We start from the raw sequence: 27,757 nt of genomic DNA on the forward strand, positions 1-27,757 counted from the left end.
GAAATGAATGCGCACAGAGAGAGGGGGGTTGATGATGGTTCCTAAAATTGCAAACGTAGAGCCGAATCCCGGTGTCTCCTATCGTCTTGCAACAACCAAATGTATTATAACTACCAGGAACTCAACAAATATCACTTTGAAATGTAACGTGGTCCCCCGGGGTCGCGTGACCAAGGCGAACCTGAGCTTTGGAAAGGCGGCAAAGTCGGCTTGTCCAAACCTGATGCCACCCCGGTGTAAGAAGTCTTGGGTCTCCTCAAGAGCACCCTATAATCCACTTTGCCCAGCCTGCAAGTCAGCCATGTTGTGTAACTGTAATTGGAACGGCGCATCCATCCCTATCAACCCCTCGGGATAGTTTAGTGGTCGCTTGTCCCCACGTCCCCTGCGGTAATATATGTGCCATAAAACGACAGGATTTGGCCTGGGCACACCTCATCCACGCTGTTGGACTTGCCAAGCAACATGCATACCCGCAAAAAAAAAAAAAAAAAAAAAAAAAGACCCGAGTCATTCCGCCACCCCTAGCTTCGATACTCTATAGAGCAAGCGATGGGTAAACCCACGCGGAGATGTCTAGCATTGGCCAAGAAATCTCCTGATCATCCCCTTCTTCCCATTCTTGGTATTTCATGGGCGAGTGTTTTTGTGTTTTTTTTTTTTTTTTTTTCTCGCCTCTTCCCGAAGAGATGTTTTCCCCGGTCCCTTTTAAGATGGCGTCTGCCGCCCAGACCCGTGGCGTTTTCCCCCCAAGACCCTTTCTGCAAAACCACACCCTCCTCCCTTCCCTAGTCTTGCAGGCTCTTACCTAGACGAGCCGAAGCGTGACCAACAAAATGTCCGACAACAAAGCAAAAGGCTTCTTGAGAAAAGCATATCGTGCTTTTGCTCCTGAAGCCGAAAAGGGCGATGATGGGCGTGATAATTGGCCTTCAAGGAGTAAGTTCACAGACAGTCCAACTTTATTGCCTGTGGTTGGTATATATATATATATATATATATGTTTGATGTGCTGATATCCGACTTTTTCAAACAGCCGCGTTCGTCCTCGCCTGTATGGGAGGTACAGTTGGTTTAGGAAACCTCTTACGATTCCCATCGATTGCCTTTCAAAATAATGGAATGTAAGTCTGGTGCGCTGGCAAAAGAACGTGCAAGAGAACTGCCTACCTAGCCACAACAGACTTGCTGACAAGTTCCCACCGTACATAGACAGTGGTTCATACCATATTTCATGGCAGTCTTCTTTCTGGCTGTTCCTGTGGTCATCCTCGAGGTCTCAATCGGCCAGGCCTACCGCGGCGGATGCCTCGTCGCGTACGACCACATATCACGCCGGACCAAAGGTCTCGGTTTTGCTCTCGTCATGAACGGCTACATAGTCTGCAACTACTTTGTGCCCATCCTCGCTTGGGTTATGATCTATTTCCGGCATTCCTTCTCCAACCCGCTCCCCTGGGCTGAAGACAGCCAAGACTTTTACGACAACCAAGTCGTCCAAGCCGTGCCAGGCATCCCCGGAGATATTGTCGACGGCTCCGTGACTAGGTTTACCTCTTATCCAGAGTCGGGCATAGTGGGCGAGATTGTCGGATGGAGCGCCTTCACCTGGTTTATAGTCTGGCTCTGCATGTTCAGCGGTGTCGGGCTGACCGGCCGTGTGGTATACTTTACAATGGGAATGCCAATTGTGATGATTATCATTCTCCTTGGCCGCGGTGCATCCATGGAAAATGCCGTCGACGGAATAAAGCTCTATGTGGGCGAGTGGCATGGTGATAAGCTTGGGCGACCCGCCATTTGGCAGGCTGCTGCAAGTCACATATTTTTCTCCATTGGCGCAGGTATGTCTCAATGTGCCATACTCGCCTTTGATGCTTGGTTGATCTCGAGGATTCTCGCTAACCTTATGAAAAAAAAAAAAAATCAGGCATGGGTTATTACACCTCGTACGCTTCGTATAACCAAAAGTTTGCCAACGCAGTGCAGGACGCACTCATCATCGCATGTAGCAACTCAGCCATCGAGGTTTCAGCGGGTTTTGCCGTCTTTAGCGTTGTTGGCTATCTGGGAATGCACCCAGACAGTGGTGAAGTACTTGGGACGTACAACCTCGCCTTCATCACCTTACCGGCCGCCTTCGTGCAGATGCCTGGCAGCAACTTTTGGGCCGTGATTTTCTTCATCACTATCATGGTGCTCGGATTTAGCTCTTGCTTTGCCATGCTCGAGTCCCTGGTGACGCTGGTCATGGACACAGGGATTTCTCAGCGGGTTTCACGTGTCACTGTCTCGACAATCATCATCATCGTCTCGTTTCTTTTTTCGCTCATGTACTGCACTCATTTCGGCAGGGATCTTCTCAATGCTATCGACGCCTGGATCAGCGATATGTCTTTAGTGGGCATCGTTGCCCTTGAGTGTGTGGTGGCCACCACCATTTACCGTTTCCGCGATGTTACGGGACAGGTAGGCCTCCCGGCCTTCGCCATCTTCAACGGCAGCTATGCGCTGGCGTTTGTCGTGGGCCTAATTATCGCACACCACGTGTCTCCCGAAGCTGGCGCGGGTGCAGGTTTCGGTATCTTCATTGCCGCTGTCTTGTTGTGCGTCTTCATGGCGAGGACACCCTCGGTACCGGCCCCCAGGTTCTGGGGCGGTAAGCCTCTGCTCAACAAGTTCTGGTGGCTGGCATTTTACTCTGTAAGTCCTGAAAACGGCTTCTCAATCTCCTCCCTAGTCTCTTTGTGCTGACACAACAACAGGGTAACCAACTCCGCCGTGATCTGAACATCACGGTTGCGCGCGGCAACAACTGGGCCATCCCATTATTCTGGGCGCCGGTGCTCAAGTACATCTCGGCTCCGATCCTGCTCATCGTCTTTTCGCTCGGCTACCCCAAATTCACCCAGAGGATGCAGGACCCCCTCGAGATTCTTGGCTTTGCCATATCCCACTGCATCATCGCAGTAGTCCTCCTTGGCTTCCTCCTCCCTCGGTGGTTTGATGTCTTCATCCCAGAGCAGCGTCGCAATGAGGGTATCCTGCCGTATGCGCCCGGTGTCACGCTGGGCACGTCACCGGAGGATGCTGCACGCGGCGCAACCGAGGCCGGACTGGACAGGAACATTGAAGGTCTCAACGACATGCAGGAGAGCAAACGAGCCAACAGCGGTGAGGTTGATGGCACCGGAACCCCGAGTGATGACCTGTCGGACAAGAGGGTCGATGTTGACGATCATGTCCAGAGTGACCCCAAAACTGAGCGTGTGAGGAACGATGTCAACTGATGTTAACGAGCAAGCAGTGGTGATTTCTTGTGTTGTTCCATGGACGAAGTGCTTGCTTGGTAGACCCCGCAAAAGCCGGAACAGGGTAGGAGTCACAAAACTCCACACTAGATTAAGTGGTGCTGGGTTTAGGAATACATATTATTTTCCAAAGGAACAAAACCAGAAACGTTGGCATAATACTCCGTTGGAGATAAGGGAAGGTGGCAATGTATGCGAACTAGGTCGATCATGACAGGGTTTAGGGCCATTTCCCCCGCTTCATGAAAAGTATTTGACGATGCGGCAGGGCGGGAACCTCATCCACCATATGTACAAAGCGAGTCGTAGAGCCTTTGTAATACTCCCTTGGCTCCTTCGTTATGGGCTCCTTGCAGCAGCCAAGACTCCACACAAGGCCTTTGCAGTAGAGTGGTTGGTCAGTACGTAAAGGATGGGTGGTCATTAACACGACCTCTCCGTTGCAGGTAAATGCAAAGGGAAAGTATGTGAACAATAATTAAACATCTCCCTTGCAGATAAATGTGGTCCGTCAGACCATGGCAGCACCCACCTGGACACAGCCGGGCCAGCTTGCGAGAGTATCTCAGCCCCGCGCGACTTTCGCATGATGAATATATATAGAGCACTTGCTACACCAAAGCTGCTTGCAAAGCATCTTTTTCGGTTCATCAGTCGACCAAGAAGAAAAACAAACAAGAACAAAAATCAAGGTATACAAGCATAAAAGTTGCCCAGCATGACGCCCGCGCCAAACACCACCGTCCCGATCGAAGTCATGGAGGCCATCCGAGGCAAGAAGCAGCTCTACTGCCTGGCCGCGGACACCAAAAACTGGGCCGAGTTTGAACGCGTCGCCCTGCCCGAAGCCACCATGGTCTACAAGCACGCCGACGGTAAAATCATCACCCACGTCCTCGAGGACGGAGAGAACAGCCAGCAGTTCAAGTTCGACACCCGCGACGAAATGGTAGCCTTTTTCAAAAAGACATTGGGGCCGATGCAGTCAGTCCACATAGTGGACAGCGGTTCGTTCGAGCGCATCAGCGACGACGAGGTCAAGGCCGTGTTTGTCATCATGGCCTTTGCCGGCCTGAGTACTGAGCTCAAGGATGGCCACACTACGGCCGGTGGCCAGTACCATGAGGTATACAAGAAGGTCGATGGAGAGTGGTTCTTGAAGAGTCTGGAGTTCATCATGTTGTATCAAAGGTATTAGGCCTGGAATTGACTGAGACAGTCTACTTACCGGACAACTTTAAAGAGAAAATACTGCGTTGTTCGATGGATTTTTGGGTCTGGAATTTGTATATTGTTGATGGGTTGGTTACTTGGGCGATGTAAATGATTGCTACGGGCGAGATTATATGAGATATCCTTGCTGCGAAAATACAAACGAGTGGGATAAGTCAAAGTGGCACGCTTATGATTCTCGGTAATATTCTGCGCAAGTTACGACTTGAGACCAGCGACAACTACAGCAGCCCGGTGGGGCTGATGAACCCTTTACTGCCGTTGATAAGCCGACAATGGAGTTCCGATAAGGACGAGCCCCACTAAAAAAGTTGCAACACTGCGGAAATCGCTCCCAGGCCCAGAACAAGCAAGAACCGATCATCGACTGCACCCTCACTCTTCCTGCTGTCGACAAAAACTTGGGGGAAATTGACCGATTTGCGAAACAATGGCTGGTGTAGCGGATAAAGCGCGCTTCTTCCTGGAGCAGGCCGTACCTCAACTGCGCGAGTTTGAGGACAAGGAGATTTTCACCAGGGTTAGTCGACCATCACTCCCCCCACCTTTTTGTTTGTTACCTTGGTGTCCGCGACCCGGACCAAATGGCTTTTATATCATAAACATGAGCTGGCGACGTCAGCCCCGCTGCATTCCTGGGCCAAGAGCTTTTAGCTGACTTTTGAGCACTCCGAGCCAAACAGGACGAGATCCGCAACTTGGTCCGCAAACGAACCGACTTTGAGCACCGAATCCTTGCGCCGGGCTCCAAAGCCCCAGACTTCCTCGCATACGCCGACTGGGAGCGCGGCCTCGATACCCTCCGTGCCCGACGCTGCGCCCGCCTGGGCATACGGCAACTCACGCACCAGCATGCTAGCATCGGGCGCCTGGGCCAGATCCACGAGCGCGGCGTGAACCGCGACCCGGGCTCCGTCCAAATGTGGCGGAGTTACCTCGAGCACCTCTCGCAGCAGGGCGCCGCAAAGCGCTGGAGGCGCGTCGCCACCCGCGCCCTTAGGCTGCACCCCCAGGACGCGGAGCTCTGGACCCTGGTCGGGAGGCGGTCCGCCGCCAACGGGGACATGGACGGCGCGAGGGCCTATTTTCTGCGCGGCTGTCGCTTCTGTACCAAGGGCGTCTTCATCTGGGTCGAGTATGCCCGCGTGGAGATGGAGTGGCTGGCCAAGGTCGAGAGCAGGGGCAAGGGCAAAAAGGCGCTGGCTGCTCTCAGGAAGGAACAGTCTACCGACGACAGTGACCAAATCAAGCTCAAGGAGGATAGCGACGAGTCGGACGATGATGACGATGGAGACGATGGAGACATGATACCCGACAGAGAAATGGCTGCTGCAAAGGCTCTGGAGAGGCAACAAGCGCCCAAGATTGTGGACGAAGAAGCGGTCAAGAAGCTGGAAAAAAGTCCCGCCCTAGGAGGCGCAATACCACGGGCCATTTTCGACATTGCGGTCAAGCAAAAGTTCTTCGAGGCCACCTCTGCCGAAGCTTTCTTCAACATGTTTTCTCGCTTCATATTCACAGTCGAATCGTGTGCGGAACTGATACAGCACGTCTTGGACACGATGATGAAGTCCTTTGAGAGGCATCCTGCCACCTGGGATTGCTATATACGCCAGCCCCTACTCCCGATTCAAGATTTCACATCCGCTGATTTCCCCAGGGCTCTGAGAGAATCTTTGGGAAGGCTTACGCATGGCTTAGAAGCAACGGAACGCAAGCCCGAACTTGCTGGAAAGACACTATCTTGGGTCGTCTCACTGTTGTCAAAGCAGGGTTTGGATCAGAGTATCGTGACGGTTCTCGAGATGACCAAGAAGAGGATGGAATCATTACTTTAACTTGCATAGCTACTTTATCCATAATCAACCATGAGCCAGTCTTAGAACCAAAAATAAATCCCGTCAGCCAATATTGAGGATTAATCGCGGCCGCTAGATCTGTTGAATTATAATTTTCAAGTTGTTCAAGTTGGCAGCGGCTAGCTCCTTTTCTTAACCTCGATGCTCTCAATCAAGTCGCCTCCTATCCGCGCTATTTCGGACAAGATAGCGTCCCGATTAACCTCCACTAAATCATCACCCTCATCGTCACTACTCTCAATGTCGTCGCCATCCTCTGATTTGTCTCCACCTGACGGCATTTTCGATTTTGACTGTTCAACTGGCTTAAACGAGCACGGCAAGTTGACACGGAAAGACCGTCTCGCCAGCATCGGGTTCCACAAGCCGCCGATGACAGGATCCTGAGGGCCGCCGTGAAAGAACACAAGAGTCGAGCCGTACGCATCAGATAATCTTCCCAGCAGAGTGTCAACAGGATCCCTCGCCAATGGTACGCGACCTTGCGCCATGGATGGGTCGAGATTTTTGAATTTCGACTTTGACGCACTGCCATCTTTGAGTGATGCAACCTTCTTGACCAAAGACCCATCCAGCCGCACCAAAACGTCGTATTCGGCAGTGGAGGGCACAAACAGCATGCGAGGCTCCAAGTCCACCCCCTTTTCGCGAACAAGCCGACATGCTGAGCGTGCGAGGGCCGTCATTCGCGAAGCAGCTACACGACTTGGGAATGGTTGACCGTTCACGGTGGTAAAGGCAGTGCCGGTGACATCAGAAGGTGTGGCAATAACCAGAACAGTGCGGTTCATGGCAGGATCTAACGTCTGCCTCCATGCTGTGAGCCTTGTAGCAACGGCTTTCCGCTCATCGCTGCTCATGTCTGAAGAGGGGTCTACGACCAGAGGATCGTTGTGCCAATCCCATTTGGAAAGCAGCAGGAGTGTCCGAAGTAGCCCAGTGGTGGCACTTGTAGGTGTCTGCCAAGGCGCAGGGTTGAGGAACGCGTGAAGAACCATCAGCTCAATCGCTTCTGGTAATATATGATTGCTCAGTTTGTGCGAGTTGAACCAATGCTTCGCCAAACGAATGGTTGAAGAGAGGGCGGGGAAGCGCGTGCAGAGGGTAGAAACTGTCCTGTTCAGCATCGGTAGGTGGGTGTATTGGCGGCGGAAAGTAGCAAGGTGATTTGAGCTTTCGGCGCGCACATGTTGATCAAGTGTCTTATCTCTGGTTTGCCTCTCAAGCAGACTCTCCTCAAGATCGCTCTGAACTCGGAGTCGAAACACTGCACCTTCGTCGTAGACAATATCCAAAAATGCAAGGTTTTGGTGTTCATGCTCAGCGTCTTCAAGTCCCACATGGGTAGTAATACTTGAGTTTGCCGACTCCAGCATACTGCCAATCTTGAGCAAAAATGCAACCTTTGTCCTCTGAATTGCAGCAATGTTGTCAGGCCATTTTCCAGAAGCCTCGAAATATATAACAATGTCCATCGGCCTATATGACCCCCGGGGAGAGTCTAATTGAGGTGGTTTCACTGAGGTTGAGCGAAGTTCTGCCGCGGCTGGAGCCACTTGTCTCACTTGAAGTGGCAAGTTTTCTAGGCCCCGTATCTCTCTTTCAAGATCAGCAAAAGCTTGCACGGCGGTAGAGTAGGCCGTTGAGTCCGTAGGCTTCGCATGAATGAGGGACGTAAAGCCATTGCCACGGAACTCGAGTTCATCGTGACGTATCTTGAGATGTAGGTTGAGAATATAAGAAATAATCTCTTCACAGACACCAAAAGCAGTGGTCTGTTTCCAGATAAGTGTTTCTTGAATAGTGCCATCCTTGAAACGACGCAACTCCGATCTTTCACCCCAGAACTGCCGGAACTTTCTGGCCTCCACTTTGTCCTCGGCAGATGGTCCATGATCCACGGTGCGGGCCATTTCACCGGGGTTGAATATGACCCCGACTAGAAGCTCATCAGTTTCCTGTCGAGCCGCTGGCTCAGAGATAGACCAGTGGTTCTGCTCTGGGATTTGAACATGCACAAGTTGACTACGCTCGCTCAGAGCTTTGTTGATAATCTTGTACACGCGATTTGCAAATTCATACGTCTGTCCTCGACTTCCAGAACTTGCGGAATTCTCAGCATCAGGACATGGTACCCTGACAACCAAGTCGAAAACTTGTAGCGGTATGTCCGCTTTCATGATGAATGTCGGGGAAAACTGATCTACAGTGCTGTCGTTCAAAAGATCAAGTGTCCACTTCGCGTGTTTCCTGAGGAGTGATGCCGACCAAGGGCTCATCTTATACGCAAAGTTGTGTTGTCTGGTCGCATCATAAAGCACTGGGCCAGGCTCACGTGCGACATCGGGTGTGGTGTCATCACCAGACTTTCCGAGTATCACAGGCCTGTGGCTGCCGCTGGTGAAGTCCGACTTTGCCAGAAACTGCATCGTCGCCTTGAATAATTGGTGGCTGCTGAGTGACGAAGACAGAGCTGCTTCGCCTTTGCGCCCACCGCCACCCTGCATGAGCAGAGTCAACAGTAGTGCCCACTCAAAGTGTCCGAAACCGCCACGTGAGATCGATCCACTGAAGCCCCTCTGGTGAAGCCATACGCGTCCAAGAGTACAAGCATCTAGGAATGCCGGTGATGACTTCTTGGTCTGTAGGAGCGTCTTGAAGTACGCAAAGTATAGACTGTCAGATTTGACGGTAGAGTTGTAAAATGGTGTTGGTGGCTGTGCCTCCTTTTTGTCGTCGGCAGCTGAAGAACGAATGCAATTGCTCGTGGATGTGAGCTTGTTCTTCGGGAACAGGTCTGCAGGGGTGCATGGGATCACCCTGATCTTGGGCCCTCCGTTCAAGCGGCTTGTAGAACCGTTTGATTCTCGCTTCTTAGATCCCTGGTTGACGGGCGCCTTCTGTACACAGAGGATGGGCGCGAGGGGGTTTTCGTGCATATTCTCAAAAGAAACCTCGAGATCAGGCAGTGCCTTGCGCACTACCGCAGCAACGTGTGCCATGAAGTATGATCTTTTGTAGAAATACCGCAGGTTCAAGAAGTCCTTCTCCTGAAACATAGACTTGGGCATCTCAACGACCATGTCGACCGCTAGATCACCTTGAGACTTGACCATGGTTTTAAGTACATAGCTCCCCACAACATTGAATGTAGAAGGTGTCTCCAATGAGAGCTTGTAGGGCGAATCTTGACTTGGGCGTGGCTCAGGGAAAGGAATGGCAATATCATGCTTCTTTTCAAACTTGCGGATGGCATCGTGGATCTGAAAAAGAGGGAGGATAGGCGGGTCAGCTTCGTTACTTGCGTGACTGGGACAACCGGGCAGATTGCTTACGGGAACCGGTTCGTGGCCTTTAACAGTTTCAACGGCGCTCTTCACTTGATGAAGCAGCTCTTCAACGCCTGTGAGCGACTTTGAAGAGTCTACCTTTACTTCTTTGAGTAGCTCCTCGGTCTCCAGGATAAAAGTACTGGGTCGGTACATCCCAGCCGCACTAGCGGCTGCTTCGAGAGTGGCCGAGCCGAGCATTGTTGCATCAGCGGACTGCGAAATTTTCCGACGTTTAGGAGGTGAGGTCTCCATGGTAGTAGCCAACATCGAGGGTCTGAAGGCGTATTCGGTGGTGCTAGTAGAGTCCTAGGCGTGTTGCGCCTGCAGCTACATGTGCCTGCAAACTAGAGAGCACTGGATATTTTTTTTCTGCTGATAAGATAAGCGATTGCAGCTTGTGTTAAACGGCCCCGCCATTGACCCTTGCACACAGTTTTCACAGACCCTGAATACTGTGTGCGCGGCTCCACCCCGCCCCGCGCTTCTCGCTTTCTGTGACGACAGCAGATGCCACGAGCTAGTGCTAGGAATTGGGATGACATCTACTCTAGGCAGTCACCTCCTTTAAGCTCATACCCGGTGTACCAGCGCACACGGTCGTTGGCTGTTGTTCTGTCTCTTCTTCAACTTGGTTCTACTATGACGAATCGTCTTCAATCATCTGTCTCTCGTTGTACCCTACATTGCTACCAGATAACTCACGTCTTTTTTTATGAGAAAAACACGCCTTGATCACCGCAAATCGCGTGTCTCAGAGGATCAGGCCTCTCCCGTTTGTGAGATTTGAGTGCAGGCTGAGCGCATCATGTCAAAGGCAGCTTTGAAGGCGATTGGCGAGCTCATCCGGCAGTCCAAGTGGGGCGATGCCATAGAGCAAGCTCGACAGTTTGTGCAAAAGGAACCAAAGAGTTTTCAGGGGTATGTTCATCCATCTATGGGCTCCAAAATTTGTCAACGTTTCCAAGTGCATTATAATAACAAGCTGCTATTTTCAGGTACATATTTCTGGCCTTTGCTCTAGACAAAAACCAGAAATTGGAAGAGTCTGAAGAGAGCTACTTAGCTGCTGCTGCTTTGAAGCCAGATGACCCTCAGCCATGGCAGGGCTTGGTAAAACTATATCAGAAACAGGGCAGCAACAAGATAGCAGCGTACAAAGTAGCTGCCCTTGAGCTGGCACAGCGCTATAGAGATGCGAATGATATGTATAGGTGCCAATGCGCCATTGATGACTTCACCAAGCATGCCCAGGCCCAGGGAGAGGCCAGCTACGTAGAGGCACTTGAGGTTATCCTGCCCGACAGTCCAATCTATCCAGCCCTTGAAGGCCGTTTGCCTCATCCCGCAAAGACGTACGAGACGATAGCCAGGTTTCTCGAGACGGACGAGAAGAAAAGAATCAACACCCTTATCGGCGAGCGACGCACAAGAATTGGTGCCAGGGTCAGTGAGGTCACTATTGAAGTCAAGCGGGAAGTCTGGGGGCGGAGCAGGCTGGGTCACATTTATCGCGAGATTATCAACTGGACAAACGATGATGATCTTCGCCGAGTTTATGAGGAAAAGCTGCTCCAACACTGTTATGATCGCCTACTTGTGTTTGCTCCTGGACCTGACAAAGCAGCCGAGCTCGAGGTTGTCCAAAAACTAGCCCAAGACATGGTCATTATCAAGCATCCATTCAAGCTCGCTTGGGATATCACAATTGACTGGCAAGATCACAAAGAAATACGGGAGTGGGATGTTACCATCTTGCGCGAGTACTGCACCTTCTTCCCCGATAGCGATCTTTACAAAATAATCACAGGGTTCTTGACGAGCGCAATTTCCCCCTTTCCAAAACAAGACGAGCCAAAGACGCAGCAGCAGAAAGACGCCGAGACTACTGATGACGAGAGCGAAGATGATGAGGACGGAGGCGCACCGACAGCGTTTATACCCATTACGGACGAGGATAGAATCCTCATGATGACAGAAGGCATCACTTCGGCTGACTCTTTGTTCGCCTATCGCCTCATGGGTGAATTCTATCAACACCTGGAAGAGTACGACAGTAACGTTGATTTGATGCGCAAATCCCGAGAACACCTGGCCAGCGAGAGGCGGAAGACGGGCCTGAAGTTTCAAAACACAGAGAACTCATTTCTGGTCTGCCTTGGTACCGCTCTTGTCTTCTTCCAGTCTCCAAGGCATCATCAAGAGGCCAAAGCGCTCTTTGATAGCGTCCTTGAAAGAGACCCGACTGCCACCCCGGCCCTCATTGGTGTTGGTTTAATCTTCGAAGAGGAGGAAGAATTCGATAATGCAATTGACTTCCTTGAAAGGGCCTTGACCCGGGACCCAAGCAACCTACGTGTCAGAACAGAGGCTGCCTGGGTTAAAGCTCAGAAAGGGGACTACTCAAGCTGCAGAGAAGAGCTGGAGAAGAGCATCCCTCTGCTGGAAGAAGGAGGACAGCCGATGAAGAGCCTGTTGGCACAAACGCAATATCGCCTTGGAGTTTGTATATGGAACATTGACACATCCAAGGCAGCCCGGAAGAGTCGCAGCGGCGCATATGCACAGTTCTTGGCTTGTCTCAAAAATGACCTGAACTTCGCCCCCGCCTACACAAGTCTCGGCGTCTACTACGACGAATGTTCAAAAGACAAAAACCGCGCTCGCAAATGTTTTTTGAAGGCTGTCGAGCTGTCACCGTCTGAAGTTGACGCTGCGGAAAGACTTGCGAGGTCACTCGCAGACGAAAGGGATTGGGACGGTGTCGAATTGGTTTCTCAACGCGTCGTTGACTCTGGCAAGGTCCGGCCTCCGCCCGGTTCTAAGAGAAAAGGGCTGAGCTGGCCTTTTGCCGCGCTCGGTGTTGCAGAACTCAACAAGCAGGATTATGCCAAGGCAGTGGTGTCATTTCAGTCGGCATTGCGTATCAGTCCAGACGATTATCACTCGTGGGTTGGACTGGGTGAGAGTTACTATAACTCCGGTCGTTATATTGCAGCGACCAAGGCCACCCTCAACGCTCAGCAGTTGGAAAGCACATCATCAGGTCCCCAGGATGCCGACGATGTGTGGTTTACCAAGTTTCTGTTGGCCAATATTAAACGCCAGCTGAGCTCATACGACGAGGCGATTGCTTTGTACGAGGAGGTCATTGAAAGACGGCCTGATGAGGACGGCGTCTCAATAGCCTTGATGCAGACCATGGTGGAGAGTGCGTTGTCGAGCATAGACAAAGGCTTATTTGGCAAGGCTGTGGATCTCGCCATCAGCACCATTACGTTCGCGACCACGGCTTCTTCCAACATATCCGAAACTTTCAATTTCTGGAAGGCGGTCGCCGACTCGTGCTCGGTGTTCTCGAGCGTCCAAGGCCGGGTGGGTGACTTTCCCGTTGATCTCGTACGCACGCTCATTGGCGAGGACGACGAGGCTCCTCAGTATGAAACGTTCAAGGAAGTGGATGGCGTTGGTGTCAGGGTCATCCAGGCAAAGGGCCTATTCTCGGATGATGAGAAACTGGGCGTTCATCTTACCCAATGCCTCCAGGCCACCATACTCGCACACAAACGGGCCATTCACGCATGTGCAAGTGACGTGCACGCACAGGCTGTTGCATACTTTAACCTTGGCTGGGCCGAATATCGAGCCCATAGTTGCCTGCCAGTTTCCCTGAGGACGAAGAGTAGCCGCTATTTGAAGGCAGCTGTCAGGGCGTTCAAGCGTGCAATCGAGCTTGAAGCTGGCAATTCTGAGTTTTGGGAGGCTTTAGGGGTTGTCACCAGCAGCATCAACCCATCAGTCGCCCAGCACGCTTTTGTGCGAAGCTTGTATCTCAACGAGCGTAGCCCTTCCGCTTGGGCTAACCTGGGGACTCTAGCTCTTCTCCAAAATGACTTTCAATTGGCGAATGAAGCTTTCACCAAGTCCCAGTCAGCTGATCCCGACTATGCACATGCTTGGATTGGCCAAGGCTTTGTGGCACTGCTATACGGTGACTCCCGCGAGGCGCGCGGTCTCTTCACCCACGCGATGGGAATTGCTGGCGTTGCTTCAGCGCCCGTACGGCAGCAATACGCCATGTCCATGTTTGACCACATTGTGGCAGCTTCCCCTCATGACACTACCCCGATCGGGGCCATTCTGCAGCCTATATTTGCCCTCAGTCAACTCCGAGCCCTGAAACCTCAGCACGAGCTCGCAGTAGGACACCTCCTAGCCCTCTTCCATGAACGCGTTGGCCATCACACAGAAAGTGTCACTGTTCTTGAACCGATGTGTGCCGCACTCGAGGCGGACTACGAAACAACTGAATCTGCAGAGTCACTCCGCAAGTTCGCCCTTGCTAAGGCAGATCTAGCTCGTGCCTACCTCGCAGATGGATTATACGAAAAGGCGGTCGAATCTGGTGAGATGGCCCTTCAACTGAGCAGCGAAGACGACGAAAGCGAGCTTAAGCCAGAAGAGCGTAACAAGGCCAGGCTATCGGCGCACCTGGCTTTGGGGCTGGCCCAGTACTACAACGATGCTGTTGACGAGGCGGTCCAGTATTTCGAGTCTGCATTAGAGGAGTCGGGTGGAGATGCAGATGCCGTCTGTGTTTTGGCTCAGGTCCTTTGGGCCGTTGGAACCGAAGAAGCTCAAGACAGAGCCAGAAGCTCATTGTTCGAGGTGGTTGAGAAGCAGCCTGATCACGTACGTTCGGTCCTTCTTCTTGGTGCCATCGCTCTCTTGGATGAGGACGAAGAAAGTCTCGAGGCGGTGGTGTCAGAGTTACAGGGCCTGCGAGCCAGCGATAAGGTCGGGGCCGTCGAGCAGTCGCATATTAGTGATATACTACAGGCTGTGGCAGCACTGTCAGCTGAAGGCACAGATAAGGTCAAGGGCCAGGCGCAGACGGACATAATGCTGCACCCCTATCTACCACATGGCTGGCTCAACCTGTCATCTGTTATGGATTCTGATGATGGCGCATCTACAAACGCCGCCGAGGTCGCCGTTGAGTTGGCACGCAGGGCCGTTGCACCAAGGGGCAACCTGGACGCAGGAGACCTAGCACGCACATATGCGGGTGCGACAAACGCCGCGAATGCACAGACGGCCATCGCTGTTGCGCCATGGGTTAAGGATGGATGGAATGGTTTGGCGGACTGTTTGGCAGCGAAATGATGGGCAATAAATATCACTCCGTAGGGGATAATGTGATCGGGGATATGAACAAACAACACTGGCTGCGAAATTGAAAATGTTTCATAAAGAATTCCTTGTGTGTTTTGGTGAATACGGTGCAAGGGTATCATGAAGAAAACAGCGCAGGGAAAAGGCAAGCTTCGCGAACCGTAGAATTAAAACCACCCCATCGACCAATTGATTTGTGAATTTCCTTCAAGAACCAGTATCAATGTCCATTTTCCGTGCCAGAAGCGCCTGCAACCTCTTTCAGTCTTGCGAGTCTTCCTTCTAACCAAGCCTTGTGCCAAACCTCGACCCTCCCACCGAGGACGACACACTTTTCCGGCTCCAGCAGCACCGTGCCCCTCGCGATGACCGTCCCGGCCTTGATCAACATCTTCTCTCCGATGTTCGTCTTGCCGATCCCCATGCGCTCGATCCGCCTCAGTTCCAGCGCAAAGAGCTTGTTTCCAGCACAGTCCTGCACGATAAGCTTGTGCGTCGCGTTCTTGTCGCTCACAGCCGGTCCTCCTGTAGTCGCCCTCGCAGCAGCAGCACCACCACCCGCCTGCTGCTGTTGCCGCCGCGCGCCCTCCTCAGGCGGCACATCACCCACGCCGTCGCCCTCCTCATCATCGGCCCCATCCTCCCGCAGCCGGATGATCTGTCTACCCTTGGTCAGCTCGCCGCGCGCCACGGCCTCGAGCTCCTCGACCTGCTCCCAGCGGCTGCGGCTCAGGTTCTCAATGTCCAGGACCTGGACGACCACGTCCGTGGCCAGGCGGGTCTCTTGGATCTCTGGGCTGGCGGCGGATGTGGGAAATGGTGACGTCCCGGCCCGGTCGAGCAGGTCCGGGGTGGTCAAATCCGCGGCCAGGAGGCGGGCTTTGGCGGTTGCTGTGAGGGAGGGCAGTGGTGGGAGTGGCCTTGGGCGCGTGGAGAGTAGGTTGGAGAGCCAGGTTTGCGATGGGGGTGGTAGGGATTGGGAGATGAGAGATGCGCGGATTTGTGAGGCTGCCTCGTCCATTGCGACAGGGAGGGGCTGTGAAGAGTTGATGTTTGTTGATTGGGTTGAATTGGACGGATGTTTTTTTTTTTTTTTTTTGCTTGCTTTTCTCTCTCTTTCTCTGTATTCTTCGGTTGTCAAGTTTTCTGCAGGTTCCGGAATGGTGTTGTTTTTCTTGTTTGTTTTGTTTCTTCTCTTTTGTTTAATAGGTATGTTGGTGGTGGTTTCTAACAATGGTCATTCATGAATTGGTTTTGCTACAGTTTTACAGACCATCAAGAAGGAAGAATGACACTGCTTAGTTCGACATGTCTGATTATGTAAGCATATCAACAACAACTTTCATGGTATGATATCAAGGCAGCATGCATGCATACAAATAACCCAAAAACCTCTCCTAACCCCTTTATTCGAAATATCCTACATGGACAGAGTCGATGAATGTGTGTTTTGAGTCGCTCAGGATTCACAATGACTTTTTGGTCTTGGGGCTGTGGGCTTTACGTCCCACTGGATGTCGTAGCATCGAGACAATAGCTGTAGAATGCTCACTACGCCCTGTTTTATACGACCAGGGGGCCGTACTACCCATCAGCGAGTCCAAATACCGTTTCGAATGACATGGGATGCATAAACTTTTGCTTATTTTGCCAGACTTTATGGTTTACGAGCAAGCCAGGAAACAAGTTCTGCTTGCCGTACGAGCCCCTGGCGAGTCCATTCGTTGAAAAACCCATGGCCCGGCAAACACGCAAACGCGCCCAAAAAAAAAAGCGACACAACGGCCAGTCGTCCTCAACGCACCATCTCGCGATGTTCGAATCCGGCTTGAAACACCACCTCCAAATGCAAACTTCGCGACGCTCCAGCGGCCCCAATCCTGCAAAATAAAATCGGCAAAAAACTGCAAAAGTGAAAGCAGGGTCTGACAACTGTGGCCTTGTGGACTACTCCTATGGAGCCCTGGCTGGTGTGGGGAACCGGCCAGAAGGCATTGCGCGAAGCAAACTTCCTTACCTCCGGTTACACAGTGCAGTCTTACTTCCGATCCTCATGTGTAGACGCACGGAACCACCTCCGTAACCGCTACACCATCTTGGATATTGTTGAAGGCTGGACCACTGGACAAACCTATAAGGGAACTGACCTTTCCTGGGCCGTCTCCCAGCCAGCCAGGTGGTTGTTTCGCCTTTGCCTGCGTGCCTTTCCCTTCCCGCACAAGCTACCCAATCTTGGGTGCCCCGTTGGCAGGCCCTATCTTGGAGCTTGGAGGTGATGACCATCTGAGGTTGATGGCGTTTGATGCCATTCCGACGGCCAGCCAGGTTGCAAGTCCCACCAATGGTGCGCTCGGAAACCCAGGGCGTTTGGTCATTCGTTCCGCCAGGTGAAGCTGTAGATGCGTGCCATCCACACCCAGTCAGTTAGTCTCCTGGCGATCACCACCCCATGGTTGTCTAGCTTTTCCAGGCCAAAGCCATGAGGTGATCGCCAGCCCCAACCCATCCTTGATCTGCCACCATGGACGATTATAACCACCCCAACGGCACAAACAGCATACAAACTTTCTGCAGCCATTGATTGCCCCCATTCCCGTTAAATTCTTGACCAACCCCTACCATTTCCTCCGCCCAAACCAGGCAACACTTGATGCCTTATTCCACTCTGTATTTCCACCATTGTTTGGTTGCCTTCCATTTCTATCATTTTCCCCCAATGCCGAGCCGTCATTCCTTTTTTTTCCCTTGTTTGCTTTCGTGACCATCTTGACTTCAAATTTGCCCACATCGAGGTTTTTCCAAGAATGACAATCTCCTTCCTCCTTCATGAACATTCCTATATGTCCTTTTTCCCATTCCCCTGCTTTACTGCTGCAAACGCCCTTGGCGCGCCGCTACAACTTCCACCCGCTGATGCCACAGTAGTGTCATTGTGAATATCTCGATCTAAATTCTCATCCAACAAAGACCAAGTCGCCCCAAAACAAGCTCCATGCTAAGTCGTTGTACTTGCCTAGGCCAAAGACGTCCTGTCGCTCTTACGAAGAGAAAAGAAGAGCAACGGATAACCCTACCCAACCAGAAAAAAAACGACGCGGTGCTGACCGGTGCACCCCGCCAACCCACCTGATTCGGAAAGAGAAGGACGATGAATATTATCTGCAGAATGAAGTTACTGGCCGCGTGCGCTTGAAATTCGTGACGGATAGGACAGGAAATAGGCAGTTTCGCGCAGTATGTTGTCCTTGCTAGCTGGGGGTAGTGTGAGAAGAGTGAGAAAATTTGGCGTCCCAAACTCCACACGTCGAAGCGCAATTGTGTCACGACAGTTGAATTAAGCTTCTGACCCCGGCCCTGGACATTGGTGCAGCGACCCGCATCTACGCTAGTGCAACGTCACCTACTACAGAAGCTCATCCTGTGCGTTGCAACAGGTGCATACTGTACACATTTCTTCGTCTGATCTCAATCGCAGATGGGCACAATTACCGTACCAGAAACAAGAAAAAGAAAGAAAGCTATTTGCATTTCCCTCTAGAACTAGCTCATGTGTTAATCTAGCTTGCGAGAGAAACGCCGAATTAGACTATTCCCACAATCGAAAAAATAGTCCTCCGTCTATCCATCCGTCCATCCGGCCAAACACCAACTCCACATCTGCCATGTCGACGATAGCAACGCCCCGAGAGGCGCCACGCCGCATCCCCTCGGTGCAAACCCCGACGTCCTCGACGCGACCGTCGTTCGACAACCCACTGTCGCAGGCCGCCTCTCCGAACCGAGCCACCGCCTCCTCGCCGGCCGCGCCTGCTCCCGCGGGTGGTGGTGGTGGTGGTGGTGCGGCGGCGGCGAAGCGCAACCGCGCCGCGCTTCGCGAGTACTACAAGATCAAGAACAACCAGGCGGCCGGCACGCCGACTCTCGAAGTTACGGACGAGACGATACCCGGCGACGACGTCAGCCACTCCGAGGTCCCGGCTTCGGAGCTGGACGCGCCGGCTTTCGACGCCCAGGCCTACGTTGCCAAAGCCGCCGCCGAGAGCTCGCTGGCCGATCTGCTGAGGACGTACGCGCGGGTGTTGGGCGAGACGAGGGCGCTGGACGCCGAGAAGAAGGCGCTGGTTTATGACAACTACAGCAAGCTGATTACGGCTACTGAGACGATACGAAAGGTATATCTCTCTTTTCTTTTCTGTGATTTTGCGTTCCCCCAGAGTCGTACTTGTTACTCCGTAGTTGGGCTATGCATGAAATATTCGCTAACGGCTGAAAACAACTTTGGTAGATGCGGGAGAATATGGATCCATTAAATCCAATGGCGTCGACGCTCGATCCCGCCATTGCGTACATCTACACCCAAGCATCGTCCATAAGAGACACTATGCGCAAGAACTTGCCACCACCAGAGGAGCGCAGCACTACGGCTGCCGATGCGGCACGGAGAAAGCGGACTAGGGAGCTGGCGAGAATAGTCTTGGCCACCCCGGCGAGGTTACTCGAGCTTGTGGCGGACGGAAAACACGACGAGGCTGAAAGGGAATGGGAATTGCCCAGAAGGTTACTTGTGTCTTGGAAAGAACGGGGTTTGGGCGGCGACGATGTTGCAATCTGTCTGGAGGCTGGTGATGCCGCTTTAAGATCTGTTAAAGAAGAACAAGAAGAAGATAGTGACGACGACGACGACGACGACGACGACGACGATGATGATGATGATGACGAAGAAGAAGAAGACGGAGAGGATGGCAAAGACTGAGAGAAAGAACGACTCAGTCAATTGCTTCCCAGTCAGTACCTCAACATTCCCAGTACCCAAGTAATATATACCCCCAGATGAAGCCAGAAATTTATATTCGCCCTAATCGCCGACAAGGTGGCGGAAAGTTGTGTCTTGATGACACTGTGCTATGGCCAGTATTTACGTCTGAGCTTATACGCTGTTGAGGTCCCAAACCTCAAACGGATCGCGGTCTGCTTCGCTCACAAGCACATTTGCATCCTGCGAGAAGTGTGCTTTGATGGCCTCGGAAAGCTTGCCTTGCATCACATCGCGCAGGAACCTCCTCTCCGAGTTGCTGTGGAACACCGTCATGACCATCTGTCCTCGCATCGTCGCGTGGAGGGCTGCGTGGTGGCTCATTTCGCCAGTGATCAGCATGTCGGCTCCACACCCGCCGAGAACATCTGCCCCTGATCCAGCGCAGACAGCCACCGTTGTCACTCTTGGAGTGCTGGCGTCGTCACCACGCGGCGTGCCCTTGGGGAAGCCACGAGGTGTCGCAAGAGAGACGTATCTCTGGCCAAGCTTTTGTGCCACTGCATGCACCACCCTGGGCCAAGGGACGGGTTCACTGAACTTGCACACGCGCCCGTAGCCAGCACCCTCGAATCCTGCGGGGATTGTCGATGTCACAGGCTTTGCATTTGTCCGTTCGACATTGACATGAGGGAAGTCATTCGCAGCGGCCGAAACCAGATCTGCAAGCCAATCGTTGAGACCCCCTGGCGTGGCATCGACGGCTGTGTGCGGGCTGTAGACAGCAATGTTATGCTTAACGAGCTGAAGGAGGAGCTGTTGTTGAGGGTCTTTAAGAGTGATTGACTTGAGTCCTCTAAAAATTGGCGGATCTGTGGTTTGAATTAGCTGGACGCACATGTGCAACAATTTGTAGCATAAAATGAGCTACAAGATACTTACGATAGCTGACAATAACCGAAGCTTTCTTGGCTATAGCCTCGTCCACAACAGCAGCAGTCACATCGTTGGTTAAGAGAACCACGGGCGCTGACCCAGAATCTTCAGTGTTTTCCAACAACAGACCAACATTATCCCAAGCTCTGTCTGCGAGTTCTTCGGGATACCTTGGATCATGTCAGTTGATAGAACGGAGAAATGGGTAGAGAAGAGAACACCGGGGGGATAAAAAAAAAAGAGAAAGAAAAAAAATTCACGAGTGCACGCAAATGAGCCGTCTATAAACTCACAATGATCTCATGGCTGACACCACGGCATTGGTAAAGGAAGATGACTTGAGATCCATAATGTTTGATGGTAGACCGAAGCTCCGCCTCTGAGTTGAAACCAATGTAGGACCACGACGAATCGACGCTTGTTGAAGCAAGAGGGTAGAGCAATGAACAGGTTTAGAGACCAGAGATTTACAAAGTGGAAGACGCCTGAGCGGTCCGGCAAGCCTGGTACACACGAGCATTCGACATAAAAATCCACCCACTGAAATAGAGGACGGGTAGTTGATAGTGCATGCAGCTTTTTTGTACCTTGAACCTGGTGCTGATGTTAAAGCTTGAGCAAGTCGACGCAGAGTGGGGAGCTCTCAACATGCAAAAGTGGACCCTTATTTAGGATACATACAGTGTGCATTTCTTCCAGCGAAGGAAATTAATTGGCCAATGACGCAATGCTTAGCTCCACTTTGGGAGGGGCCAGCACCCCCTCTCTCTTTCCTCCTTATACTGCCGGCGCATCGCAACCCCACGATGTCGCCAGCGAGGTGCAACGATTTAAAAGCATTGAAAGAGACAGGTTGATCTTCATTTTTACTTGTCAAGATGGCAGAGTCAGACATCACAGAAGCGACCATCAAGGATGCGCTCACTGAGAGGCTAAACGCAATACATGCGGAAGTTACGGACATGTCAGGTATGTCATTGGTCTACGCAGAGCCGGCGGTACCCTGGAGAAATCGTGGAGATGTTGATACTTTATGTCGGAGCATAAAAGACTGATCAAAAAAAACAAATCAATACAAATAAAAACAATTAAAGGTGGTTGCGGACAAGCATTCACTGTTCTGATTGTATCGCCTGAATTCGCCGGCAAGAACTCTCTCAAGCGGCACAGGCTGGTAAACGCAGCCATGAAGGACGAGATAGCGCGCATCCACGCATGGACCGCAAAATGCCAAACCCCCGAGGAATGGGAGCGGGACAAGGCTTCGGCGACGGGTGCAGATGGTCCATCAATGGATGGCACCATTGGTGGTCACGTGGATGGCGTCAAAGGGTGACCACAGAGCATGGGGGCAAAAGGGTGAACCTTTAGGGATACTGTTCTGCAGATGGGTGTTGAACTTGGTCTCAGGTATGTCCTATATCATCTTTATTCCCAAATGTCTAGCTCCATCTACATGATTAACTACCTAGTTAGCTCTGCATTGTTGCTATCTACAAGTAAGCTGCCTGATCCGTAGGTACCACGGCTGACATTACCTATTTCTAGTACAAATTTTCATGACCACTACCTACCTAGGTACCAAGCTCTTAGCGGCTATGCAGCAAGCATGGTAGAGAAGATAGGTCGAATTTCGGTTGTGGTGCAAGGCAAGGGAAAAAGCAACCCACACGTTGAAACAAACTATTGGTTGATCTACTTCACGGGGGAAAAGTCGGTGTCCTTGAGAGACAAATCAGATGATGACAGGAATCACTGGCGGTTATGATGCCGGTTGTCCCAGGGAATCCTGCTATGCCTCATGATAGCAGGACGGTGCCAATAGAAGTCGGGAAACACCAGAAAGGTATCTGCCTCCAGAAATAAAAATGTAGGAACGCAGATAATAATATTAGTAAAAGTTGGTAGCATGCATCATATGATATTCCAGAACCTAGTGACACACCCTGACGGACACAAAGTGCCATGAAAGCCGCAAAGCTCGTACAGCAGTAGCCCCCACCTCCCTAATAGTTCAAGACGAGGAGGCGGAATGGAAATTTAGGATTCTAGTTCTCAATGCATCTTACACAAAACACTTGCTTGTATCATAGCTATTCTATTCCCAAGGTGTTCCCGGTATCAAACTTAACATGACCGGCTTCTATCCAGAAGCTCATCTGGTTCAGCCCTACCACCTACCCCTCTATGCAGCAAACCAATGCAGCACTAACTGCCTACCTACCTAGTCTAAAGTCTAGTTCTATTAGGCGCGTAAGCAGTGACATAAGGCACCGCTGTAGTGTAGTTCAAGTATTCTACAATAGCAGCTAGAAACTGTTTAGGAGTCCCATCCCCACTGCAACTTCAAGACCTCTTCTATCTCTTTATTGGTGTGCAATTGTTCAAGGCAGCGTGATACGTGAGCAAAGCCAATTCTAGTAGCTTTCTTTCTGTTAGTCTCAATGAACAAATGGCCAGTCAGATCATGGCAATATGGCCCGGTTATCATATCAAGGGCAACTCAATATGGTTTGATATTGCGGCCCAAAGTCTGACGGTGCAGCATGGTAATAGATACCTACCATATTACCTGAGGTATTTTGGCCCAACTTCATGCTTGGTATTGTGTTACGGTGGCGGACCGGTTTTAACTATGTGGATTGTGAAGAGAACCGGAACCAGAATTGGCTCGATATCGGGGACATTGCTATACAGCTTGGTGAACTCGGTACCCGGGTAGTGAAATGGTCCCATGGACAACTCTCAGAGGTTCATGATGAATATATGCCACGTTTACCGACCGTGTCTTTGTCCAGACTATTATTTCTCATCAAGGCAGCCTGTGTATTTGTAGCTGCACTAGGTGTCTATAAGGAATCATGCCAAGTTTGATCGCCGTATTGCAAATAATTAATCTAACCAGCTTTCTGTATCCCTCTTCATTCAACAGCGTGGTGCAGAAATAAAAGATAAAACGCAAACAATCGTAAAGTCCTACTTCATCCGTCATCCAAATGGTATTTTCCCAAGCCCAGCCAAACGTGATAATCACACCCTAGACGTGACGCAAAGCGTCAAAAGAAAAACGCCGCGCAAGCGCCCTGCTGATGCAAGTCTTGTCGTAACATTCGTTTCCATTAGTGAGACATAATCTCGGCAGGTTTCTGAGCGCCAGAAGCCTGCGATGGCTTGTCCATGTCGACATCCATGTCCATAGCATCACCGGCATCACCTTCACCCTCCTGAAGCTCTTCTTCGAGCTCGTCGTCACTCTCACCCTCGATGTCGACACTGCCATCGTCTGAAAGCTCGTCGTCGTTAGCGCCATTCTCGGCACCTTCAGCCCCGTCAACAGCCATCTCCGAATCCTGGCCGGCGGTTGCAGCGGAGCCCTCGCCATTAGTTGCAGCGCCAGTGGCAGCAGCCTCTTCCTCCTCTTCCTCAGCAAGTTCCTCGGCACCATACTCCTCCTCGTCGGCTACCAAATCAGCCTCAGGTTGGTCAGGGGGGAATTCGGCAGGTGCCGTGAGTTCAGAATCCCTGATTCCCAAGTTTGGGTCAGCAAAAAATATACAATACATTTGCCGCACAAGATCGAGAAAAGAAGGAAAAGAAAAACATACCACTTGATTGCAAACCTCGTCACACGAGGCTTATCAGCAAGAATGTTGCGGCGGATGCGATCGATGATAGGCTTGGCCGGTGGGTCGGCATTGAGTTCCTCCGAATCATACTCATTGTTTACATAGTATCCAACGCGGACAAACTCGCGTTCATCGTACGAGCAGGTCAGAAGAATGACGGTAACGCCCAGTACGTCTGTGTCGGGGATTTTGCTCGTGTCGGGTGCGGCCGCTTCGAAGATGAACTTGTTGACCCCGACAGGAATCGGCCCAACCAGTAGGCTATCAAGCTCTTGGTCATACTGGTCGCTGTGATGGGAATTTGGGATCGCGGTCAGCCAGTTGTTCCAGTAACAACAAAGGGGCTATTCTTGAACTTACGATGTGGCAGAACCGACATATGTGAGTTTCCATTCAAGATCTAGATTTGATGGTAACGTAAACATCATCTTCAACCACTTGAAAATTAGAAACAGTTAACATACCCTTCTCCAGCTGCTCCAAGCACTCGAAGGTGATCTCAAACTCGTACTTGTCTGTGAACTTGGCAGGGTTGTTCATAATATTTGCTCCAAGCAGTGTTACGACAGACATGGTAGCGGTGGGGCGTGGGAGACGTTTCTGGCAGTTTAACAGATAAAGTTTTTTGATAGAAGCGTAGATATCACGTTGGGTGTCTTTTATTGGCGAGGTAGAAAAAAACTTAACACGACGAAAACAGATCAAGCTATACGGCGAGGGTCTACAGTCGCAAGACGGAGGGAGTAAATAAATAATCGCGGGACGTCGCGTTGCGATTGCGGGCGGGTGGGGATTGTTTGCGTAGTGGCTCCTAAGGTGGGGTAGTCTCAGGGCTCTGAATGGAACAAATATGGACGGAATAATTAACAAAAAGTGCTTTGATTCGCAGTTAAAAATTGCATGTAAGGAACATAAGTTTAATAACCAAATCCTTGTCCAATTTCGCCCGCATCTTATTTTTGAAATAATCCTAAAATCTGGCCTAATTTAAAATGGTTAACGCCTAGCAAAAACCACCCCCATAAAATTGTTACGACCAGAGAGGCTTGGTAGTCTCAGAGCTCATCCCTGAAGCCCAGAGCTCCACCAATTGAGCGGCGTCGCCGTGGCTTAATTGTGGCTTTGCTTTGTACCTGTGGGTCAACACAAAGAACACCCAGAACGAGCGCGATCTTTTCAGGCAAATTAATTGGCCGAACAGCCAGGTGGCTGACAGGTACATAGAGCGCCCGGTCCACCCTGCAACGCAGGGGGTCTAGTCTGAGCACTGAGACTAAATAATAACTCCATTGGGCACCTAACGGTTTCGTAGCGGTTAGCCCACCCTATAACATTCCCCTGTGTAAAATCTTAATTTTATTAATCTTGCACCCAAAATACGTTACCAGGGCAAGACCTTTACAGGTCTGTGCTATTTCTTGATAAATTTCTTTATACCGCGAAGTCTCTCTTTAGCCAGCTCCAAAACATCGTCAGGCTTGCACACAGCAAAGCGCAGATAATCTTCAACAATATGGGCATTGGCGTCGGTGAAAAACTCCGTCGGCGGAATTGCAGCGACTCCAAACTCTTGGATGAGGAACCAAGCCAGCTTGAAGTCACGCGGGCGACTTGCCACATGAGGCGGAAACGGGTAGTCCTGGGGTATCTCAACAGTGCTCAGATTGACCATGACAAAGTAGCCACCCTCGGGTTCCGAGAATGGGATCCCCAGTTCGTGCCAGACCTGATTGAATAGATCCATACGCCTCTTCATGTCGCGGACGCATTCGTCCCAGAAACCTTCCTTTTCAGCCCGTTCAAAGCCTGGACGGAAACAAGTCTGGGTTCAGTTCATTGCGACACTGGAGCAAAAAGGACAGAATCGAAAGACATACCGACAGCGCAAGCCTCCTGCAGAGGCGAGACCGATGAATAGCAAATGCGGGTGTGAGCAGCCGAGACATGTTGTATGAGCTCCGCGGGACCCATCAGCCAACCTGTGCACCATAAGCTCCTTGATCAGTAACTAGTTTTCTTATGTATAACATGCAAGAAAGGCAGTACTGGGCTCGTTGCATAAAATATGTAGCTTACCAACACGCCAGCCTGTGGCGTAGAAGTTCTTTCCGGCAGATCCCACAGTCAAGGTGATACGTTCCACCTCGGGCGATAGGGTGGCGATGCGGGTGAACGGGGTATAGAAAAGTCGGTCATAGACTTCATCAGAGAGAATGATGATGTCGTTTTTGAGGCACAAATCAGCAATCTTCTGCAGCTCCTCCTTTGTGAAGACTTTGCCGACCGGGTTGTGGGGGGTGTTCAACACCATCATCTTGGTCTTGGGGGTGATGGCCTTCTCCAGCTCATCAAAGTCAATGCTCCACGCGCCTGCGGAGAGAGTTTTTATGGCGCCTTCTGCGGGAGGATGCAAGGGGACGTATACAATCTTCCCGCCAGGCATCTCGATGTTGCTGATGTACCTATGATATGATAAGCCCATGTCAGCAGGGCCATTTCATATCCCCCAACTATCAGTGATTCAGGCACATACTGGTCAAAGAAGGGCTCAAATATAATGACCTCATCACCAGGCTCGATGAAAGCCATGAAGGCACTCAGCATCCCTATTGTGAAACTTGTCAGCCAGCGCCCCTTCGAGGTTAGTGGCCCTTCTATGTCATGCACCAGCTCCAGAAGCACAACATGACCGGGTCCAGGAGGTATCAAATCCAACCTTCGTTAGCGCCTGTAGTTATGGTGACCTCCGTGTCCGGGTTTAGCTGCCTTCCCCAGAATGGGGTGTAGGCGTCGGCAATTGCCTTCTTCAGACGGGGACGTCCCTTCGTAGGGCTGTATTGGTTACAATCCACCTTATCCAGAGCCTGTTTGGCGGCATTGAGGATAAAATCCGGGGGGTTGTAGCCAAAGAAGCCCTGGCCCATGTTGACGATGGGCTGTTTGGGCGACGCTGTGGCGGCCTCATTGATGATGCTCCTGTGGGCGGTTAGGTCAGGTTGTGTCAGTCAAATCGGGGTCCAGACCGGTGCGGCCCGTGAAGGGCCTTGGCAAGTGCGCTTGCGTGTTTGTGATGGCCAGTAACAAGTGGTGCGTGCAACAATAAAGAGAGAAATTGAAAGAAAGAAATTAATTAACAAAAAACAGAAACAGTAAGTGTTGTTGACTACTGCGGCAAAAGCCTTTCACAGACAAGGAGCCACACCCGATCATTCACTCACCAAACATCCTGTCGCCGTCCAGCTACCCTGGCCGCGGGCTGGAATTTGCCGCTGCCTGTCGACATGCTTGTGTGGAACGCTTGGCGGCCCTTTGTGATGCTGCTGAATGCGAACCTTTTACCAGTAACGAGCAATGACGGCAGACTCGGCGACATGAAAGCTCCAGTTGCTCCGTTTTCTGCTTTGTTTTGTTCAACTGTTCAGTTGCGATTGAAGATGTTGAAGCAGATGAAACTCGCAACATTTGCTCCTACTCAGTCACAGCTCCGAAGATTCACGTTTCGAAGGGGCCGGGATCGGGGATGATGTCAGCTGCA

The 27,757-nt window shown here is 51.4% G+C and overlaps 12 protein-coding genes across 12 annotated transcripts; 7 read left to right on the plus strand and 5 right to left on the minus strand.

Annotated features, from left to right (window-relative positions):
* Positions 1 to 34: 34 nt before the first annotated feature.
* PgNI_00796 (uncharacterized protein) lies at positions 35 to 358 on the plus strand (the record flags this gene model as incomplete). The annotated part of the gene is made up of 2 exons (XM_031120873.1): positions 35 to 236; positions 288 to 358. 2 exons carry the CDS (start codon positions 35 to 37, stop codon positions 356 to 358), a joined length of 273 nt encoding a protein of 90 aa, XP_030986691.1.
* Positions 359 to 546: 188 nt separating this feature from the next.
* On the plus strand, positions 547 to 3,542 carry PgNI_00797 (uncharacterized protein). The gene is made up of 5 exons (XM_031120874.1): positions 547 to 939; positions 1,037 to 1,124; positions 1,213 to 1,844; positions 1,931 to 2,703; positions 2,766 to 3,542. Exons 1-5 carry the CDS (start codon positions 837 to 839, stop codon positions 3,288 to 3,290), a joined length of 2,121 nt encoding a protein of 706 aa, XP_030986690.1. The 5' UTR covers positions 547 to 836; the 3' UTR covers positions 3,291 to 3,542.
* A 487-nt stretch (positions 3,543 to 4,029) lies between these two features.
* On the plus strand, positions 4,030 to 4,509 carry PgNI_00798 (uncharacterized protein; the record flags this gene model as incomplete). Its single annotated transcript, XM_031120875.1, has 1 exon — positions 4,030 to 4,509. The coding sequence occupies one exon, from the start codon at positions 4,030 to 4,032 to the stop codon at positions 4,507 to 4,509; it is 480 nt and encodes a 159-aa protein (XP_030985938.1).
* A 356-nt stretch (positions 4,510 to 4,865) lies between these two features.
* PgNI_00799 (uncharacterized protein) lies at positions 4,866 to 6,421 on the plus strand. The gene is made up of 2 exons (XM_031120876.1): positions 4,866 to 5,064; positions 5,228 to 6,421. The coding sequence occupies exons 1-2, from the start codon at positions 4,975 to 4,977 to the stop codon at positions 6,380 to 6,382; spliced, it is 1,245 nt and encodes a 414-aa protein (XP_030985937.1). The 5' UTR covers positions 4,866 to 4,974; the 3' UTR covers positions 6,383 to 6,421.
* Positions 6,401 to 9,987, minus strand: PgNI_00800 (uncharacterized protein; the record flags this gene model as incomplete). Its single annotated transcript, XM_031120877.1, has 2 exons — positions 6,401 to 9,666; positions 9,739 to 9,987. 2 exons carry the CDS (start codon positions 9,985 to 9,987, stop codon positions 6,523 to 6,525), a joined length of 3,393 nt encoding a protein of 1,130 aa, XP_030986061.1. The 3' UTR covers positions 6,401 to 6,522.
* A 319-nt stretch (positions 9,988 to 10,306) lies between these two features.
* PgNI_00801 (uncharacterized protein) lies at positions 10,307 to 14,898 on the plus strand (the record flags this gene model as incomplete). Its single annotated transcript, XM_031120878.1, has 2 exons — positions 10,307 to 10,653; positions 10,731 to 14,898. The coding sequence occupies exons 1-2, from the start codon at positions 10,541 to 10,543 to the stop codon at positions 14,896 to 14,898; spliced, it is 4,281 nt and encodes a 1,426-aa protein (XP_030986060.1). The 5' UTR covers positions 10,307 to 10,540.
* Positions 14,899 to 15,127: 229 nt separating this feature from the next.
* PgNI_00802 (uncharacterized protein) lies at positions 15,128 to 15,928 on the minus strand (the record flags this gene model as incomplete). Its single annotated transcript, XM_031120879.1, has 1 exon — positions 15,128 to 15,928. One exon carries the CDS (start codon positions 15,926 to 15,928, stop codon positions 15,128 to 15,130), a length of 801 nt encoding a protein of 266 aa, XP_030986059.1.
* Positions 15,929 to 18,569: 2,641 nt separating this feature from the next.
* Positions 18,570 to 19,684, plus strand: PgNI_00803 (uncharacterized protein; the record flags this gene model as incomplete). Its single annotated transcript, XM_031120880.1, has 2 exons — positions 18,570 to 19,079; positions 19,193 to 19,684. 2 exons carry the CDS (start codon positions 18,570 to 18,572, stop codon positions 19,658 to 19,660), a joined length of 978 nt encoding a protein of 325 aa, XP_030986058.1. The 3' UTR covers positions 19,661 to 19,684.
* PgNI_00804 (uncharacterized protein) lies at positions 19,554 to 21,173 on the minus strand. Its single transcript, XM_031120881.1, has 3 exons — positions 20,890 to 21,173; positions 20,603 to 20,766; positions 19,554 to 20,532 (listed from the first exon to the last, which is right to left on the minus strand). The coding sequence occupies exons 1-3, from the start codon at positions 21,114 to 21,116 to the stop codon at positions 19,835 to 19,837; spliced, it is 1,089 nt and encodes a 362-aa protein (XP_030986057.1). The 5' UTR covers positions 21,117 to 21,173; the 3' UTR covers positions 19,554 to 19,834.
* Positions 21,174 to 21,388: 215 nt separating this feature from the next.
* PgNI_00805 (uncharacterized protein) lies at positions 21,389 to 22,507 on the plus strand. Its single transcript, XM_031120882.1, has 3 exons — positions 21,389 to 21,565; positions 21,691 to 22,006; positions 22,145 to 22,507. The coding sequence occupies exons 1-2, from the start codon at positions 21,475 to 21,477 to the stop codon at positions 21,930 to 21,932; spliced, it is 333 nt and encodes a 110-aa protein (XP_030986056.1). The 5' UTR covers positions 21,389 to 21,474; the 3' UTR covers positions 21,933 to 22,006; positions 22,145 to 22,507.
* Positions 22,508 to 23,401: 894 nt separating this feature from the next.
* PgNI_00806 (uncharacterized protein) lies at positions 23,402 to 24,952 on the minus strand. The gene is made up of 4 exons (XM_031120883.1): positions 24,687 to 24,952; positions 24,583 to 24,622; positions 24,202 to 24,510; positions 23,402 to 24,118 (listed from the first exon to the last, which is right to left on the minus strand). The coding sequence occupies exons 1-4, from the start codon at positions 24,793 to 24,795 to the stop codon at positions 23,716 to 23,718; spliced, it is 861 nt and encodes a 286-aa protein (XP_030986055.1). The 5' UTR covers positions 24,796 to 24,952; the 3' UTR covers positions 23,402 to 23,715.
* Positions 24,953 to 25,474: 522 nt separating this feature from the next.
* PgNI_00807 (uncharacterized protein) lies at positions 25,475 to 27,733 on the minus strand. The gene is made up of 6 exons (XM_031120884.1): positions 27,441 to 27,733; positions 26,939 to 27,198; positions 26,756 to 26,828; positions 26,299 to 26,684; positions 26,100 to 26,201; positions 25,475 to 26,028 (listed from the first exon to the last, which is right to left on the minus strand). The coding sequence occupies exons 1-6, from the start codon at positions 27,593 to 27,595 to the stop codon at positions 25,634 to 25,636; spliced, it is 1,371 nt and encodes a 456-aa protein (XP_030986054.1). The 5' UTR covers positions 27,596 to 27,733; the 3' UTR covers positions 25,475 to 25,633.
* Between the last annotated feature and the right edge of the window lie 24 nt (positions 27,734 to 27,757).

The sequence above is a fragment of the Pyricularia grisea genome (assembly GCF_004355905.1).
Source record: "Pyricularia grisea strain NI907 chromosome Unknown Pyricularia_grisea_NI907_Scaffold_1, whole genome shotgun sequence".
NCBI lineage: Eukaryota > Fungi > Ascomycota > Sordariomycetes > Magnaporthales > Pyriculariaceae > Pyricularia > Pyricularia grisea.